We start from the raw sequence: 18730 nt of genomic DNA on the forward strand, positions 1-18730 counted from the left end.
CAGAAATAATCAACAACTACAGCAAAGTTACAGGGTACAAAATCACCAGACAAAAATCAGTTGTATTCCCATACACTAATAACCAACTGGCAGAAAGAAAAGCCAGAATATAGTCCCATTTACAATTGCAACAAAAAGAATAAAATACCTAAGAATAAATTTAACCAAGGAGGTGAAAGACCTATACACTGCAAACTATAAGACATTATTGAAAGAAATGGAAGAAGACATAAAGAAATGGAAAGATATTCTGTGCTCAAGAATTGGAAGAATAAATTTAGTTAAAATGTCCATACTACCTAAAGCAATCTACAGGTTCAGTGCAAACCCAATCAGAATCCCAATGACATTCTTCACAGAAATAGAACAAAGAATCCTAAAATTCATATGGGGCAATAAAAAACCCAGAATAGCCAAAGCAATGCTGAGAAAAAAGAACAAAGCTAGAGGCATCATAATCCCTGACTTCAAAATATACTACAAAGCTATAGTGATCAAAACAGCATGGTACTGGAACAAAAACAGACAAACAGATCAATGGAACAGAATCAAAAGCCCTGAAATAAAACCACACACCTAAGGACAGGACAGCTAGTCTTTGACAAAGGAGCTAAGAACATACAATGGAGAAAAGAAAGTCTCTTTAATAAATGGTGCTGGGAAAACTGGACAGCCATACGCAAAAGAATGAAAGTAGACCATTATCTTTCACCATTCACAAAAATTAACTCAAAATGGATTAAAAATTTGAATGAAAGATGAGAAACCATAAAACTCCTAGAAGAAAATACAGGCAGTACATTGGTCTCAGAAGGATCTTTTTGAATACCACGTACACTTGGGCAAGGGAAACAAAGGAAAAAGTAAACAAATGGGACTTCATCAGACTAAAAACCTTCTGCAAAGCAAAGGAAACCAGAAACAAAACAAAAAGACAACTCACCAACTGGGAGAAAATATTTGCAAATCATACATCTGAAAAGGTGTTAATTTCCAAAATATATAAAGAACTCACACAACTCAAAAAACCAATCTGATCAAAAAAATGGGCAGATGATATGAACAGACATTTTTCCAAAGAACATATGCAGATGGACAACAGGCACATGAAAAGACAGTCAACATCACAAATTATTAGAGAAATGCACATCAAAACTACAATGAGATTTCACCTTACACCCATCAGAATGGCCATAATTAACAAGACAAGAAATAACTCATGTTGGAGAGGAAGTAAAGAAAAGGAAACCCTCACACACTGCTGGTGGGAATGCAAACTGGTGTAGCCACTATGGAAAACAGTATGGAGATTTCTCAAAAAATTAAAAATACAAACACCATATGATCCAGCTATCCCACTACTGGGTATTTATCCAAACAAACATATGGATAAAGAGAACAGATTAGTGGTTACCAGAGGGGAAGGTGGTTGGGGGAGGGCAAAAGGGGTAAAGGGGCACGCACATATATACGGTGACGAAAAACCAGACTATTGGTAGTGAACACATTGCAGTCTATACAGAAACTGCTATAGCATAATGCACACTTGAAATTTACACACTGTTATAAGCCAATATGACCTCAATAATTTTCTAAAAAACTAATCAGACAAACTGATGGTCTATTTGGAAAAGAAATGTTTAATTAAAAAAATAAAACATCTTAAAAAAGAAAGACTCAAAAAAAAAAAAGAAAGACTCTTTACCTGCTAATCTGGTCTGTGTACATCTATTGCTATGTCCTCACTTCTACTTGTCATTCAAATCAAATTCCTTCTTTACTCTTGGATTACTTGATTCTTATTTTATCCAGCTAATACCACTTAAATGAAATTACTTCTGCTAATAGTCAACGACAATCTTTCAACTGCAACACAAAATTGAAACTTGCTAGTTTTTTAATTTACCTAGCCTCTAAGTATTTGACACTGATGACTAGTTTACTCCCCCTTCCATGAAACTCTGCTACCTTTGTTTCCATGACAACACCCTCTGCTGCTTCTACTTCTGCCTCTAGAGCTGCTCCTTTAGCGGGGTGTGGGCGGGGGTTCCTCTTTCTCTCTCTCTTTTTTTCCCTGATTCTCTCCCAAATGCCTTTATCCAGGATACAAACGCTCTTTATGTCTTACATATGCTCCTTGAGCAATCTGATTATCAGCCATTCTATCTATATGTTTGAGGGCAAGCATTCTTTATCAATATCTAACTATATAAACCATTTCTAGAGCAATGTCAGGGTCCCACAGGAAATTCAAACACAACATATTCCAGACTGGACTATCTCCTCGTATTCCCACCCACCAAAAGAAAAAAAATCTGTTTTTCTATATTCCTATTATTGTTCCATCATTCCCATAATTATCTCAGCCAGAAACCTGGGAGGTATCCTAGACTCTTCCTTTCTTAACCTCAGTATCTAAAAAGTGTCTAAGTCTTTTCAATTCTTCTGAGTATCTCTTGAGTCCCTCTTCTCTCTGTCTTTTGTTGGTTTTTTAAGTTAGTCAAATTCTAATCATCTCTTATTTGGCCTATTTCCTGGCCTGGCCCCCTTCTATTCTTCATACTGTGTACAGGGAAATTTTACTAAAATACAAATTTGATAATATGACTATGTGCTTAAATTTCTTTCGTGGCTCCACACTGCTTTCATGAAAAAGTTTACATGTCTTAGCCTAACATGTATGAACTTTAAACCTCGACCTACTTTCCATATTCATCTTCTATAGCTTACCCTTCTCCGCTACTCTCTAGCCTCACTGAGGCATTTGGAGTTTCCTAAACATGCCACATTGTTCACTTCTCCTGGAATACAGCCTTCCTGTTTGATTGGCTTATAGTGACCCTCATCACGTCAGCTCTAGCATCCTCTCCTCTGAGAAGCCTTGCTAAACCTCTCTTACCCCACAGTGGCCTTCTGAATTTACTAAGTAGACTTTACCGTATCAAAATTATTGATTTCCTATTTAGATTGATTTCCTATTTTTAGATTGAAGTTTGGCCAACAATTTATTCAGTTTCTTTCAAATAAATGGAAGTACCTCTCTAATTTTTACACATTGTTTCCTTTGAATCAAAATTCATCTGGAGTCACAATTTTAAGGAAACATTCTCTGATGATTACACAAATTCCCTAATATGACCCACACTGATTCCTCCGCCCGAGTAAGACCATGATAATTACTTTACTTACCTAGGCATATTTATGATAGTTCTTTCTGGTCCCTCACATTAGAATGTAAACTTATAAAGAGCAGGGAATTCTGTAATTCATAAGGACTTAGGACACACTTACATGTCTCTAGGAACTTTATAAATAACTAGCTGAGTTTTAAAAATGAACAGCAACGAAGATTACCTAAGAAAAATAACTGGGTTACTAGAGATTCAAATTAGACTATTAAAAGGAAATATTACAAATGTATCATCTTATTTTAATACTGCTTCTCACTCTGATAACTTCCAGACCAACCTTTGTCTTGTCGAACACTCTCCTTCTTCTTTGGCTACCCATCCAACATCAGCAAAAGATGCCACTGCATCCTCTCCTGGGTAGCTGGGGCTCCATTCTGTTGGAGGGCTGGTAAGCTATAAGTTACAAACACAGAAAGTTCTTCATCTGGCATCAAACTGTTAGAAGAAAACTTTTTAACCACCTAAAGGAAAATCATCAACTCTGTTTTTACAAACACATGGGCAGTTTCTAACATTTCCATCGAAAGTCCCCTCAAAAGAGACCATTAGTTATGTCATACTGTTACCTAATAGTGTATAACAATCTCTGAATTATAATTTAACTGGACTCAACTTTTATTTTACAGGTCAAATGAGATTGGTCTAAAAAAAAAACTCTGCCCATCCTAAAATATTAAGAAAATTTTAGAAATTAAGCATTAGTAACCAATTTTTTACGATGAGATTTAGTGGGAAAAAAAAAGTACAAGAACAAGCTAGTGACCAATTTATGCTAAATCTGTAATATTTTTAAATGGATATTATACAGATATGCTGTTATAATGTTGAAAACACATTTTTAAAAAATCCTTAAATCTCTTGATTTTTAAATAAAAGTATTAACTATATTAAAGAGCAAAAAATATAAATAGCAGTAGAACAGAATTCTCTAGCTAACCTTGAACACATAGATGAAACAACAGAATATTCTGAAATAAATACAACAGAGAAAAAGCATCCAAGTTCTGAAATTTACCTTGAAAAAAATGGAAACTTAAACTAAAGTCTTGTTCTAAGTATAATGCCTCACAAGCCAGGTGGCCAATGAATAATAATTTAAAACTAAAGTTATCAGATTAATATACTACTTCCTAAAAGTTGGAGGTTTAAATAAAAAAGAAAATGTAGACTATCTAATTGAAGCAAAGTTTAAAAGGCCAAAGAGATTTACTTACTTATCAGAAAGGTTCTACTGTAACCCAGGCTTTGTTGGAACCTTCTTGCCACTATCAGTGCCAGATCAAGCTTTTGGAAGCTACGCTTAAATAATGCTTCTCCCTCAAATGTAAAATATACCATGCAAACTCATAATACTAATATAGTTAAAAATTTAAAATATCTTTAATATTATGAATAAAATGTTAACTAAACATACTGGCTACTGGTATGTGTACCCATTCTGATATCATAATTACCTAATATTATCAACTTAATAAAGAAGGATCAGAAAACTGACTTTTTTTTTTTTGAGGAAGATCAACACTGAGCTAACATCTGCTGCCAATCCTCCTCTTTTTTGCTGAGGAAGACTGGTCCTGAGCTAACATCCGTGCCCATCTTCCTCTACTTTTATATGTGGGACGCCTGCCACAGCATGGTTTGCCAAGTGGTGCCATGTCCGCATCCAGGATCTGAACTGGCGAACCCCAGGTCACCAAAGCGGAACGTGTGCACTTAACCACTGTGCCACTGGCAGGCCCCAGAAAACTGACATTTTAACAATAACATAATAAGAACATCAAATATTTAAAATGCCTTAAATTTTGGCTTTTGGGGACGATAGGCTTACAGGCAAGAGAGAAAACAAGTGGTATTAAAAGAGTAGAAATTTAAAAACCTAATCCTGGCCAAAAACAAAAACAAACTAATAATGGAATTAAGAGGAAAAGGATTTCAAAATACCAATGTTTTAAAGTATGTGGAATAATTGTGGTCAGAAGAAAAAAGTATAAGCTTTAGCAAGTACACTGTTGAGGGATATGATCAAAGAAAAATCAAAAAGAAGATTTTTGTACTCCCTTATGTATTTCAGAAATTTACCCAAAAAAGTCAATAAACACACAGATATTCAGTAAATGGGTATTTTATACAACTGAAATAACATAACTGAACTGGGCATCACATCTGATCTCAAGAGACTGAGGAATCTAGTAATGTTCTGTTCCATCCGTTATTGAAAACAGAATGGTCTATTAACGTTCCTCTAACACTATAATAATGGGGAGATTCTAGGCTTATGTGGAGATGCTTGAACAAGAAGGTCCTCAAGCCTTGTGGAAGCTCCCAGAAGATATAGTATTTAATGAACTGTTTTGTACAAGTGAGAGATGATAAAATCAAAACCTGAATGGTGCTTTCCTAAGGTGCTAGCTCATAAAGATCAATCCGATTATAACTCTTTGTTTAGAAAATACAATTTTGTTCCAATACAGTTACTAGTTGGTAAGAAGTTAGGTACAGTTAAGACAAATAAAATCTAGTTTTGACCTCAAGACCTTACTTTCCCATAAAAGTTTCAAAAACTGCTGTTTTCCTCCCAGATATTTGTTTATAAAAGGAAGCAAAATGATACTTTTCTAAGAAGAAATTCTCAAAAATATAAAAGTTGATCTATTTTGTGGCAGCTTTTCAGAGTATTGTATAACATAATTAAAGATGAAACAATATTTCTCAATTTTACATCTGAAATATTTCACATAAAAATGAGATGTTGCTTTTTGCACAAACTTAAAAAACAACAAAACAAATTATTCCATGGACTTAGTTTGCAATCTTACTAAGCACTGACTATATTTAATCACTGAAAAAACACCATGTCTATAACATGTGCTCAAACAGGTGAAAATGTTAATGGTACTGTCAAGAACCAGTTCCAGAATTGATAATATCTGTTTCATTCCTAACTAACATCCTGCTCCACAAAAAAAAGTAGTGTTAATATTTAAGTCACCTACCTACATGGTAACAGTGATTTGTGCCACTAAAAAAGAAGGCTAACAAAGTCCCTGGGGAAACCAAATTCATTCAAAAGACAAAACTGAAAAAAGAGTAATACTAATCTTTTTTTAAAAGGGCTTTTCATTTGTTGCTGAAATAAGCACTGAGTAGCATAAGCACGAATGAGCAGCACAATTCACGGAGTCAAGTTCCAGTTATGGTGAAGCCAGTGCAGGCAGGAGACTGATGGTATGGAATTTTTGGAAGTACAATGTAGACGCCACTACTGACATGCATGGATGACTGACTGATGGCAAGTTTGAAAGAGAAAAGGCCAACTTACTGAAGGTTCCAGCAACATCCTGTCCTACCACAGCTATTGTTAGTAGGAAAAAACAAAAACAAAACAGTGAAGGGAATAGAAGGGTTTTTTCCCCCAAAATCAAGGGCATTATAAAATTTAAATTTAAAATCAGTGCTTACTGAAATTCCTTTCAGAAAGTATGAAAAACATTTCATTCAGAGCAAAACTTCAATAGCAGCATTGTATTTTTACTATTTTAAGAAGTTCAATTCAACATTTGATACAATCTATTCAAAATTCAATATATTTCAAGAATTTTACTAAAGTAACTTTAGATAATTTAAAATATTCTGATAATGTAAAACTATAGCAAGGAAGGGGCTGGCCCCGTGGCCGAGTGGTTGAGTTCGCGCGCTCCACTGCAGGCGGCCCAGTGTTTCGTCGGTTCGAATCCTGGGCGCGGACATGGCACTGCTCATCAGACCACGCTGAGGCAGCGTCCCACATGCCACAACTAGAAGGACCCACAACTAAGAATATGCAACTATGTACCTGGGGGCTTTGGGGAGAAAAAGGGAAAAAAAAAAATTCATCTTAAAAAAAAAAAAACTATAGCAAGGAAATTGATTCCCTTAATAAAAATGCATAAAAGAAAAATACAAAGCTTGTACAAAAGTTGAAATACTTAGAATGAAATAAATATTAGAAGAACTAACTTTGTCCTCATGTGACTTTTCATAAAATAAACACACTGGTTCTAGGAACTAGGATTCTCTCAGTTTCTTGTCAAAAAGGGTGTAACAGTAAATAGACCCAGTGTATTTTACCACTATTTGTTTACAGCCAAATGCAAAATACGTACTCTTAAGAGCAACACAGTAGAATAATCATCTCTAGTTTTTTTTTTAATTTTTAATTTTTAATTTTTTAAAGATTTTATTTTTTTCTTTCTCTCCCCAAAGCCCCCTGGTACATAGTTGCATATTCTTTGTTGTGGGTCCTTCTAGTTGTGGCATGTGGGATGTTGCCTCAGCATGGTTTGATGAGCAGTGCCATGTCCGCGCCCAGGATCCAAACCAACGAAACACTGGGCCACCTGCAGTGGAGTGCGCAAACTTCACCACTCGGCCACGGGGCCAGCCCCAATCATCTCTAGTTTTGCTTATAAATTCAATTATTCCTCTTTTTCTACCAATTTCTACCATAGTAAGAAAAACTGAAAGGAGAAATTCTGTATTTTAATATAGTGACATAGAGTCACACCAAGAAGCCAAGAGGTATATCTGTGTGGAGAACACTAGTCTGGAGGATGAAAACTCAATTAAATATCCTAGCTGAGACTCAGCCACTAATGTTTTGGAGTATAGTGGTCACTTTTTAAAAATTGAGCATTTATTAATGCTTTCTATTCATGATGCACCTAGAATGGGGGAGGGGAGAGAGGGTTAGGAGGGAAAAGGGAGAAGGAAAGGGACGAGAGAGACAAGAGGGAGGGAAATGTGCATCTCTCAAAATAACCTAGAAGTAAGTAACAGTATCCACATGGACAAACAAGTCTTTTTTTTTAATTTTCCTTTTTATATACTTACTTTTTTATAATTTTTTTTTTTTGAGGAAGATTAGCCCTGAGCCAACATCTGCCACCAATCCTCCTCTTTTTGCTGAGGAAGACTGGCCCTGAGCTAACATCCGTGCCCATCTTCCTCCACTTTATATGTGGGACGCCTGCCATAGCATGGCCTGACAAGTGGTGCATAGGTCCACACCCAGGATCTGAACTTGTGAACCCCAGGCCGCCGAAGCAGAGCGTGCATACTCAACCACTGCACCACTGGGCTGGCCCCAGAAACAAGTCTTAAAGAGGCCAATTACTGAGAATAAATAAAATGTCACAAACATTTGTTATTTACACAGTTAGGCTTCAAATGACTATGCCATGGTACCAAATTTATAAAACATAATACTCATATCTGAATTCAGTTATCCTTAACAGCCATTTTACAGCTAAAAATACCAGGAAATGGACATCCCGTACAGCATAAGATCACGTGCTAGCATATTCCACATTATCAAACAGTAACTGGAAAAGTGTTAAGTTTAACAATTATTTTTAATATTAATCCAGGTACTTACCTTCAGATGGCTCAGACCTCAGTGACCACTATCCCACACTAAGTTTCCTATCTCACTTCCTCCTGGCTGACTGGCCTTCTCTCAGTTCCCTAAACAATAACTGCTCTCCTGCCTTACAACTTCCACACATACTGTTCTCCCTGCCACAACACTCCCCCCACCTCCATCCCTCTCCCGGGCTCTTCGCAGGCCTGGCTCTTTCTAACCCTTAACTGCATTCACCCAAAGAAGCCTTCCCGGACCACCACTGTTATCCTCCCCACTGCTATACTACTTTTTCCTTCAAGGCATTTAGAACAAATGGAATCATATCCTAGTAAGAGTACTGAGCACATCTGGTTCACTGCTATGTGCACTGCGCAGCTGGGTGTGCACAATGCATGGATTTCAAATATATTTGCTAAATAAAGATGGGCTGTGAAGGTGGCTGTTTTACTTCCAAATTTAGTCACGGTGTGTGAACTTTAGTGAAAGCCTCATTCATTACTTGTTGGATTACAGAACATTCCCTCCAACCACCAATTCCAACAACCACTCCTAGCAATCCGAGAAAACAGCGTGGGGCATTGTTTCCACAGGGGAAAAGGTACTCCAGGTTAAATTACGCAGGGGCCTGTCAGTTACAGGGCTGGGATTCAAACTACCACGCCACACTGCCAAGTCCCACTCACCCTTATCTGCAGTACTCAGGGTAGCTTTTTCTTTTCTTTTGCCTTAAGTTTTTTTAAGTGTACTGTTTACTACCCCAATAAGCTTCACTTACATTCTGTTTTTCTTTAACTTATACAATTTAAAATTTATAAAAATGCATCCCAAAAGTGCTTTAATGATTACTTTCATAATTCCCAATAGATAACTATGATACTGCTTTAAAGAAAACTTTCTTTAGCAAAATACTAAAACACAATCTGTGCCTGAAGCCTTCGATCTTGGCTGCATAAAAAGCTCCTGAAGAGGTTTTAAAAACCAAATGTATGAAATTCAGATTTAGTAAGCCTTGAATGGGATCTATATTCTTTAAAAGCTCCCTGAGTGTTTGTGCAAGGAAGGTGGGCATATAAAACTACCTTGGAGGATGGGGCCTGAGCATGGATATTTTATTTTTTAAAGCTCCTGGTGATTTAATTAAAGATTTTATTTTTCCTTTTTCTCCCCAAAGCCCCCAGTACATAGTTGTGTATTTTTTAGTTGTGGGTCCTTCTAGTTGTGGCATGTGGGACGCCGCCTCAGCATGGCCTGAAGAGCGGTGCCATGTCCACGCCCAGGACCCAAACCAGGGAAACCCTGGGCTGCCAAAGCGGAGCACATGAACTTAACCACTTGGCCACGGGGCTGGCCCCTCTCCTGGTGATTTAAATATTCAACCAGTGTTGAGAACCACTGCAAATCAAAACCTCTGCACCCCATTCCTCCCAATCTCCCAGAGCTCACTGCTTTTGCAAGTTCCTCCATGATCTGAATTTTCTTTTGGTTTCATGAATCTAGAGTAAAAACTAGGAAAAAAAGGAGGACCTATTCTCCCACTTTGTCTTAAACTGGGTTCCTCCTCCAAAGGGGCTACAATATCCAAATATACAAAATGCTTATGGCCGGAAGTGTGTAGTTGTGACTCAAGCTTGAAATGTACACACCTGAAAGGTATAAAAGGGCCAGGGGAAGTTTATTTTTCTTAATTAAAGTAAATGTGAAGGGTCTACGGATCCTGTTTTTGAGTGTAAAACAGCTAACTCATTTCTAGCACTCACGAATTGAAGTTCAGGGAAAGCCAATGAAGCCTGCAAGGGTATAGGCAGGTCTTCTTCAAAGCACACAGCAAAGAAACACTGAGTGCTGTTATATGCTTGTTTACATTTATTACCTCATTTTATTCCCAGCCCAACAGTCATTGTGCCATTAACTGGATGAAGGTGTAAATAAATGAGTTGCTCTCTGTTCTGACTTGTGACCTTATAAGGTCAGAAATATACAGGAATTCAATTTGTAAAGTCAAGGAGTTGAATTAGAGAACCAAGTAAGCTAATGTGCTATTCAACTGTAAGGTGGCAATAACAACAAAATCACCACCATTAGCACATGTTTATTGTGCACTAATTATGTACCAGTTATCACACTCGGGGCTCATGGCTTCACACGGGTTATCTTGTCTAACCCTCCCAATGTAAAGTAACATGCCCGTTTCACCTATCATTTATGTAAGAGTCTTACTTGTCCATAGATATATGGGTCAGCTGATGAGAGTGAAAGATAGTGTGATCTAGAAGGAACATATAAGGCTTAAGATTTCAGAGGTGAAGCTGTTTTGAGGGTGACAGAGTTGAGGTGTTGCCAGAAGTGTGGGTGCTGGAAAAGGAATGGAAGTGACAGTCAACAGGAGTAAAGGAAATAAAGAAAATATGAGGCTAAGTTTCAGGTGGGTCCTCCAAGGACACAAATCACCCAGGATAACGGAGGGACTGGTTTTGACTACCTAACTCCTGCTTCTGAATTGACCCATAAATGCCCTATTCTCAAGGTTAAGCCATTTCAATTTTTGTCTCCTGAATATGGGCCTATAATGTGTTGACCCTCCCTGGGTTCACCTGTGGTTCCAGACTTTCTATACAAGTATTTACCCACGTTGGACTCCTAGTCAGTCCAAATACACTGCGTATCAATCAAATCCCCAAATGAGATATAAAAATAGCAAAAATGCACTTTCAATTTTATTACCCTAAATAAACTCCATCCTTTATATTTTTTGAAGACTACATTTTTTATATTTCTGATAGATGTAGTAAAAAATAGAAGATACAGAGGAATAGTAGCAGATTTAAAATATCTAAGTAGGAGACAACATACTGATTTTAATATTGATACTGAATCTGAAAAGACTCAGTATGCTACAAAACTGCCTGGAAGTAAAAATCTCACTATAAACAAATGTCTTCTGTCTTCCACTACATTCTCAAGTAGGTCACCAATATTTCTCTTACCTTACTCCTCTCCTTATGTTAATCTGTATCTTTTCGAAAGCAGTTCCTGTAGTAAATCTAATATCTTATTCCACTCATACCCTTTTAAATGAGTGATAAAACTGAGAAAGAGAATCCTTCCAAGGAAATGTACTTGGCTCTAGTACTTTGGCCCATTGACTGTCAAGGCAGATTTGGGTTGCTACCAGAAAATGCTAGATTATCTCCATGGCCTTTTACATGTCTCTAGCTACATGAACACAAATGCTGAAGCAACTTCTCCTGCAACCAGGTTAGGTAGCTAGATAAATAGACAAAAACAAAACTCTAATCTGTTGGTTTCTAGATTGATGCACAAAGGTTTTCCCAGTCAATTTGCAAGCAGGATTATGAGCACAACAATGAACAACCTTGTTAGTCAACCTGAGCAAACATTAATTTCTACCACTTACTTAGGAACAAACTTCTTTCTTTTTTTTTCAGTGTGGAAGATTTACCCTGAGCTAACATCCACTGCCAATCTTCCTCTTTTTTTTTTTGCTTAAGGAAGATTAGCCCTGAGCTAACATCCATGCCAATCTTCTTCTATGTTCTATGTGGTATGCCTCCACAGCATGGCTGACGAGTGGAGTAGGTCTGCACCAGTATCCAAACCTGTTAACCCAGCCTGCTGAAGCAGAGCAAACAGAACTTAAACCACTCAGCCATGGGGCCAGCCCCAGGAACAGATTTTTACCTTTATCTACCAGGATGAGTGATTTATGAGTAAGACATAATATCAAATAAGCTTACAGGGGCACTTTTGAGCATTTGAATTATGAGTTAAATACATCTTCCACATTTCACATGCTAATCTATTATTTAAAATTGGTATAGATATCTGCTGAGTTTTATATTCTTAAATGTTGAACTGAGAGATTTTGTTGTGTTACTGCTGTAGAGAACTACTAAAAAACAAGAACAAAACAGGGACCGGCCTGGTGACGCAGCAGTTAAGTTCACACGTTCCGTTTCTCAGCAGACCAGGGTTCGCAGGTTCGGATCCTGGGTGCGGACATGGCACTGCTTGGCAAAAGCCATGCTGTGGCGGGCATCCCACATATAAAGTAGAGGAGGATGAGCATGGATGTTAGCTCAGGGCCAGTCTTCCTCAGCAAAAAGAGGAGGATTGGCAGTAGTTAGCTCAGGGCTAACCTTCCTCAAAAATAATTAAATAAATAAATAAATAAAAATGTGTTCCAATAAAACTTTATATTAAAAAAAAGAACAAAACAATGTGATGCACATGTAATACTATAACAACAATAAGGAGCAAAAGCCCAAATCAAGAAAATGGCAATTTATCTCCAAGTGAAGAGTAGAGCTGCTCCTGATTTGGTGCTAGAAGAGAATGCTAAGACCTGAATGTTCAAAAGCATTCCTAATTCAGGGTTTGATTATCACTCACTCAGAGAACCACAATTACCTCTTTGTCTTGACGCTGTCATTGCCAAGGCAATGGTCTCCTACAATTAATGCTAAGCTTTAAAACAAGGATGGAGAAAGCAACTTACACGGCATCCACAGAAACATCTAAAAATAAACTAGGGGAGAACAGACTGGCTGAACAAAGAGGAAGGTGTCGTAACTAAAGAAAACAGTGGTGGTACCTGAAGCCTCCTGAAGTAATATAAGGCCTAGGTTTGAGGTCACCTGGGAATTAAAACTGCTTGGCTTATTATATGCTTCTAAATCTTTGCATATTTATCTTTAAGAAGGATAAACGTCTTAAGGAGTTGAATAATCACTTTACAGAGAAACTAAAATTAGAAAGACGTTACTGTGGTTTTTATCCTCTTTCATTTTATTGATAATGGCATCAACAGGAGGAAACGGTTCAAAAAATACTTTTAAAGCTGTTCTACCTATTTATATTTCTAATGTACATATTAACAGAAAATTTTGAAAAATACAAAATATAGTACCTGAAACTGAACTCTTGGACACTGGATCAAAGATAAATTAGTACCAATTTTCCTTACGATACTGCGAGATGAACCATATGGCTTCCCAGACCAAAGTACCTGAGGAAGTAGGAAAAGTCAAAAGTTTAATTACAAGACTTATAAAACTGTTAATACAAAGCATTGGTCAATCAATTGCATGACATGCTAATACATTAACTAAGGGATCAGAATGCTCTAAATGTTATGGGAAAGGACCTAATATTTCTCCATTAAAAATTAAAGAACATAAATAGCTGGTTATTATTAGTGCAATGTTTAATGGAAGGCATTACATAAAAATATAGAAGAATAACTAATAATTGTAAAATAATACTATATTAGGAATAAAAACTTTATTTTCATTAGATTTTCAAACTATTCTGCAAAGGAAACACTATTTTATCTTCTCTGCCATATTTTAGTTTTAGAATTTTATATACACATAATTTTTTTAAACTATGAGCTACTTTTGTTATAATGGACTTTTGAAAACAAATCCAAATCAGTACAAAGTTCTGAATCTGAATTTGTACCACACATTCGGTTGCTACACAAGACTGTCTGGCCAAAGGTGAGTGGGGGCCAAAATGCAGCTGCACTACATCCTCTCATGAGGTCTCGGCCCCAGGGAAAGACACCTTTTCCTAATTTACACAAAGGTGCTAAATGGGCTGGCGGTGGCCCTAATGAGAATTTCTCAGATGAAACCATAATAGACACAGGACATCATGCTATGCTGAAAGCAAAAACAAACCCCAAAGCAAGAAGCAAACAAAAAACACACATGTAGAATGTTAAATAATTACATATTATACCTTGGAATTTCTCCCCAAGTATATGATCTTTCCTTAAAGAGAAAAACTATCCATCTGTTTTGAGTGCTACACTTGAAAGCCTGGACAGAAGAGGTAAAGAGAGGTGGTATGCTATTAAAAGCAATTTTACAAAAGAATGAGAATGATATGACTATTATACTGAACTCATTAAACTTTAACATTCAATTATATCCTAAAACTACATAAATAGTACCAAATCAGCTGGCATGTATTCTGAGCAACGGACAGTGACCCCTTTATAAAGTCACTCCATGGCCATTCTAATTTAAACAGTATGACCAAGAAATAAATGTTATTGTTAACAGTAGTGGCTCCAACGCATAACCCAATCTAGACCTTTAGGCTATCTTAAAGCGTGCACAACCTGTAAAATGAGCATAGAAGCAATCTGACTTCTTAGATTTTAACAACCAAATACAATCTAGGGATAACAGTATGAGTCAAAGGGAGAATCATGGGGGCATACATAATACTTCTGACACCTGCCTCAGTTTTTATACAATGCTCATCATCAACATGTTCGGTTTTAATGACTGTTACCTGCGAGAGTTCCAGGAAGCACTATAACCTACACTGGCTACTACAATCAACAAAAACTGTAACTCTCACTTTGGAAATATAAATAAAAAGGATGGTACAGATTGGAAAATTGGTCAGTGGAAAGATAAGAAGACATCAATATTCAAAGATGAATATTAAACAAAGAATATAGGAGGCAAAGTTACTGTGAAGCTTAGAAAGAATTACCTGTGGCTCAGGAATGCAAGTCACTCACAGCAATGATCACACAGAGGTTATCATGTGAACAGTGTTAGTAACACACGAAGACTAAGAGGAAGAAAACCTCTGACCAGAGGAAAATGGGAAGCATCACAGCTCACAAATCCAACACAAGAGGCCAAGACAAATCACATGGCAAATAATTCTAAAACAGACAGTCTTTAAGCAAACTCTTTACCTTATACATGTTAATAGGTCTTAATCTTTTAAAAATAAATCTATAGGGCAATAGTAACTACACCATTCAGTCATTTCTCTTCTTGAGTTTCCTATTTAGTCACAAGTTAAAGTTCTCCTATGACGTAGGAGGAGTGGAACGCTATTTATGCATCACAATTGACAATTACATAGTCTAAAGTGAGCCTCCCATCCCTTCAGGAAGCAAAGATCTTAACTGGAGATGAAGAGGACAAAAAGCTCACAAAGAAAAATTTAGAAAGGATTTGCCAAGGTCAGGAACTAACGTTTCTGTCAGCTTTTAGCATTCCTCATGATGCATGCTTTCAGGGCTAAATTTCAACTATTATCTTCCCATGTGTTTAATATCACAAGGAAAGAATACCAGGTGCTTCTACAAGAGAAGGCAGCCAAAGATTCAGCTTTTACTTATAAGGAATAAGCAGAGTATTTAGGCTTCTTATACAAAGTTAAAGGAAATAAAAGAACAGATTGCTTTACGAGATTATTTCTTCAAGTATACACAGTAGACTAACATAATGTTGTTCTTCTGTTACTTGCGGATTGCATAGCACTTAGCACTAAGAAATACGAAGCAGGGGTCTACAGAAGCTAATGACTGGGATATGTAGGAAGAAGAGCCATAACCTTTACTGCATTGGAGAAAAAAGCGAGGGGAAAGAGCAGCTAACTTCCAGAAACTCTAAAACTGGGTGTGACTTTATTTTTTCTATTCAGCCCTCATGGAAGGGGAGAAATTGTAAATGGCTGTGAAGAAATAATGAACAGATGGTACTGAAAAGTCACCGTCTGTGCATTAGGAGGCTGTGTGGCCCCAGAGCATCTCCTATCCTAACTGGTGGCTGAACTGTGTCTTGTCTGCACACTTGTTTGGAGAAGGGAAGACTTCCTCTGAAGATAAACTGTCATTAATACTTTTTCAGATGTAAAAGAGAGGGGTAGGGAGAAACTGTCATTACTAGACAATTAGATTTCATTAAGAAATAAGAATTCAATTCCATTAAGAAATAATAATTATTATTAAATAGAAAAACTCTGCTTTGCTTTATTTATAAGAACTACTGATAAATAATCTAACAATAAAACCGTGTGTATGTATGTGGTGTGTATAAGTGTGTTTGCACGTCTGTGTCTAGTAATGACAGTCCATAACATTTAGCAACAGTGTTTGAAAGTGATGACAGCGAGGAGGAGGATGACAACAGGAAAGCAGTTTGTTCTTTTTTAACATTGTGAAAAGCTATTGTAGAAGTGTTGAAGTGTGAGGCTGGAATCTAAAGCTGTCATCTGTCTCATCATGATGACTACACTCAAGCTTTATGTGGTAATTCATTTGTTACAGACTGGCTTAGTCTATAGTCTTATTTGAGAGGCACTATTTAGGAGGAAAAAGCATAAATTTAATTCTAAACAAATACATTTTTCTCAAGATAAACTATGTAATATTAATGCAAGGGTTCTTATTCTGGGGTTCACATATCCCTGAAATTACATGCAAAATTGTGTGCATATATAACATTTTTCTGGGAAGAAGGTCCATACCATTAACAAAATTTTCAGGGAGTCTAGGACCCAACAAAGTGTAAATTCTTAATTCCAAGGGAGCCAGGGTCAAATAAGAAGTATGGCTGGTGAGAAAGGGTAGAGATAGGAAGATGAAACTCAATTTTAAAACCCCCCATTGAAGATACCGCTTCCCTCAATTCTCTTCTTCCTTACTCTAAACTCCTAGCCACATTCACATTCTTCCTCCAAAGCACAAAAGGAAAACAAGGGTAAAATTCATAACTAGTACTGGAAATACTTCACGAATACAAATTAGATACTTGGTATAACTTTTTTCAACATAAAAGACTGAGATTAATCAGAATCACATTAGCTTCACATTACTCTCATTTTGTCTAGCTTAAAAACACTTTTGCTTAAGATACAAATATAATAATAGACTGAGGAGAAAGTTTGGGCAGATGTGAATATACGGTTTCAAATCAAACAAATGCTGAGGCAAAACGGAAGGCAGCGAAGACAAAACAAAGAAGTCACGGCAGCATACAGGCCTGGCTTTAAAAGTAGGTTCCATCATTTATTGCCTGTATAAAGCTCGCCAAATCATTGATCTTTCTAGGCTTCTGTGTCCCGATCTATAAGATGGGGACAATATCTACTTCATGAGCCTATGAGCATTAAATAGTTAAGGTATTTATAGAGAAGAAGCCCTAAATAAATATTAAGTCTTCTTTCCCTCCTCCTACAAGAGGTAGCAAAGTACACTAAAAAGAGGAAGGATTTTAGCATCAGAATGTGGTTCATCTTACAGCTCTGCCACTTATTAGCCAGGTAACTCTGGTCAAGTCAGTTAAACACTCCGAACCTCAGATCCTCACCTGTAAAAAAGTGCTGTTCTAGTGAATATATATAATATATGAAAAAGAACCGGGCATAGTAAGCCAGTCAGTGATAAGTATTATGGTGGTGCTGATGCGTATAGTAAAACACGAAGAGCTCATCATCACCAGTTGTCCTAATGGCAAAAACAAAACCCTGATCTCAAAAAGTGTACTTTTTCTTTTAAAGCAGATAAACTAAGATAGAAAATAACCAAAGGATCAAATTGCTTTACATTAGAAGAAAACTTGTTTTCATATATACTTTCAGTTAACTGATTAAATTTTATGATTATGTTCCCCCCCCCCAACACATAAAAAGTGATCCTGTTCATTTGCTACTAGTAGGATGGGCCCTCAGTTGTGATTACAATATTGGAAGTAAGTTAATGCTCTCTTACCCGGTCCATTCTTTGATGAAAGGCACCCGTTTTACAGCTCAAAATGAACAAAGCGAAACAAAAGAACAAGCTAAATAAAGTGTGTTATCTGTTCCTGAAACAAAATTCTGCGCTTTGGCCTCAATCAGCACCAGTCACATTCGCCTGAGTGGGGCGGGAGGATGACAGAGCAGAACCATGGGAAACTCAGCAGTACTGAACGGACCTACACCATGTGTAAGCCACTGTGCTGGGTGTTTCACAGACACTGTCACTGAATCCACAGGCTCACTGTGCAGGAGCAGTTCTTCTTATCTGCAATTGGTAGATGAAGAAAGTAACTAGCAGAGATCAATTTCAGACCCGGGTCTGTTTGAATCCAGGACCTACAATCTTCCACTAAACTACACTTCTTACTAAAATTGCAAATAAATAAGAATCATGAATTGTAAAGCTTCACTTTTTAAGAATCATAAATAACAAAAGCTTCCCGTCTTTCTGAAAGCAAAAGAAATTCTTCTGCTGTCAGTACTAAAATGTTAATCTACCCTGTAGCCAAATGGTGGTAAATAACGAATGAAAGGCGGTGTTGCTGCATTGTCAAGTCTAAAA

General features: G+C 36.9%; 1 protein-coding gene across 3 annotated transcripts in view; it reads right to left on the minus strand.

Moving 5' to 3' along the window:
- The window catches only part of MTFR1 (mitochondrial fission regulator 1), a 52680-nt gene that overhangs the window by 20446 nt on the left and 13504 nt on the right, over window positions 1-18730 (minus strand). Inside the window, exons 1-5 of one of the 3 annotated variants that reach the window (XM_070481181.1) lie at window positions 18140-18276; window positions 14356-14435; window positions 13520-13618; window positions 6511-6543; window positions 3469-3584 (exon numbers count right to left, since the gene is read on the minus strand). In XM_070481181.1, coding sequence (XP_070337282.1) covers window positions 3469-3584; window positions 6511-6528 — 134 coding nt within the window. In that variant the 5' untranslated portion in view covers window positions 6529-6543; window positions 13520-13618; window positions 14356-14435; window positions 18140-18276. Of the gene's footprint in view, window positions 1-3468; window positions 3585-6510; window positions 6544-13519; window positions 13619-14355; window positions 14436-18139; window positions 18434-18730 lie in introns of those variants that run through there. The other 2 variants (XM_070481180.1, XM_044780230.2) reach the window with 2 other exon arrangements.

Source organism: Equus asinus, chromosome 12 (genome assembly GCF_041296235.1).
Source record: "Equus asinus isolate D_3611 breed Donkey chromosome 12, EquAss-T2T_v2, whole genome shotgun sequence".
NCBI classification, from domain to species: Eukaryota; Metazoa; Chordata; class Mammalia; order Perissodactyla; family Equidae; genus Equus; species Equus asinus.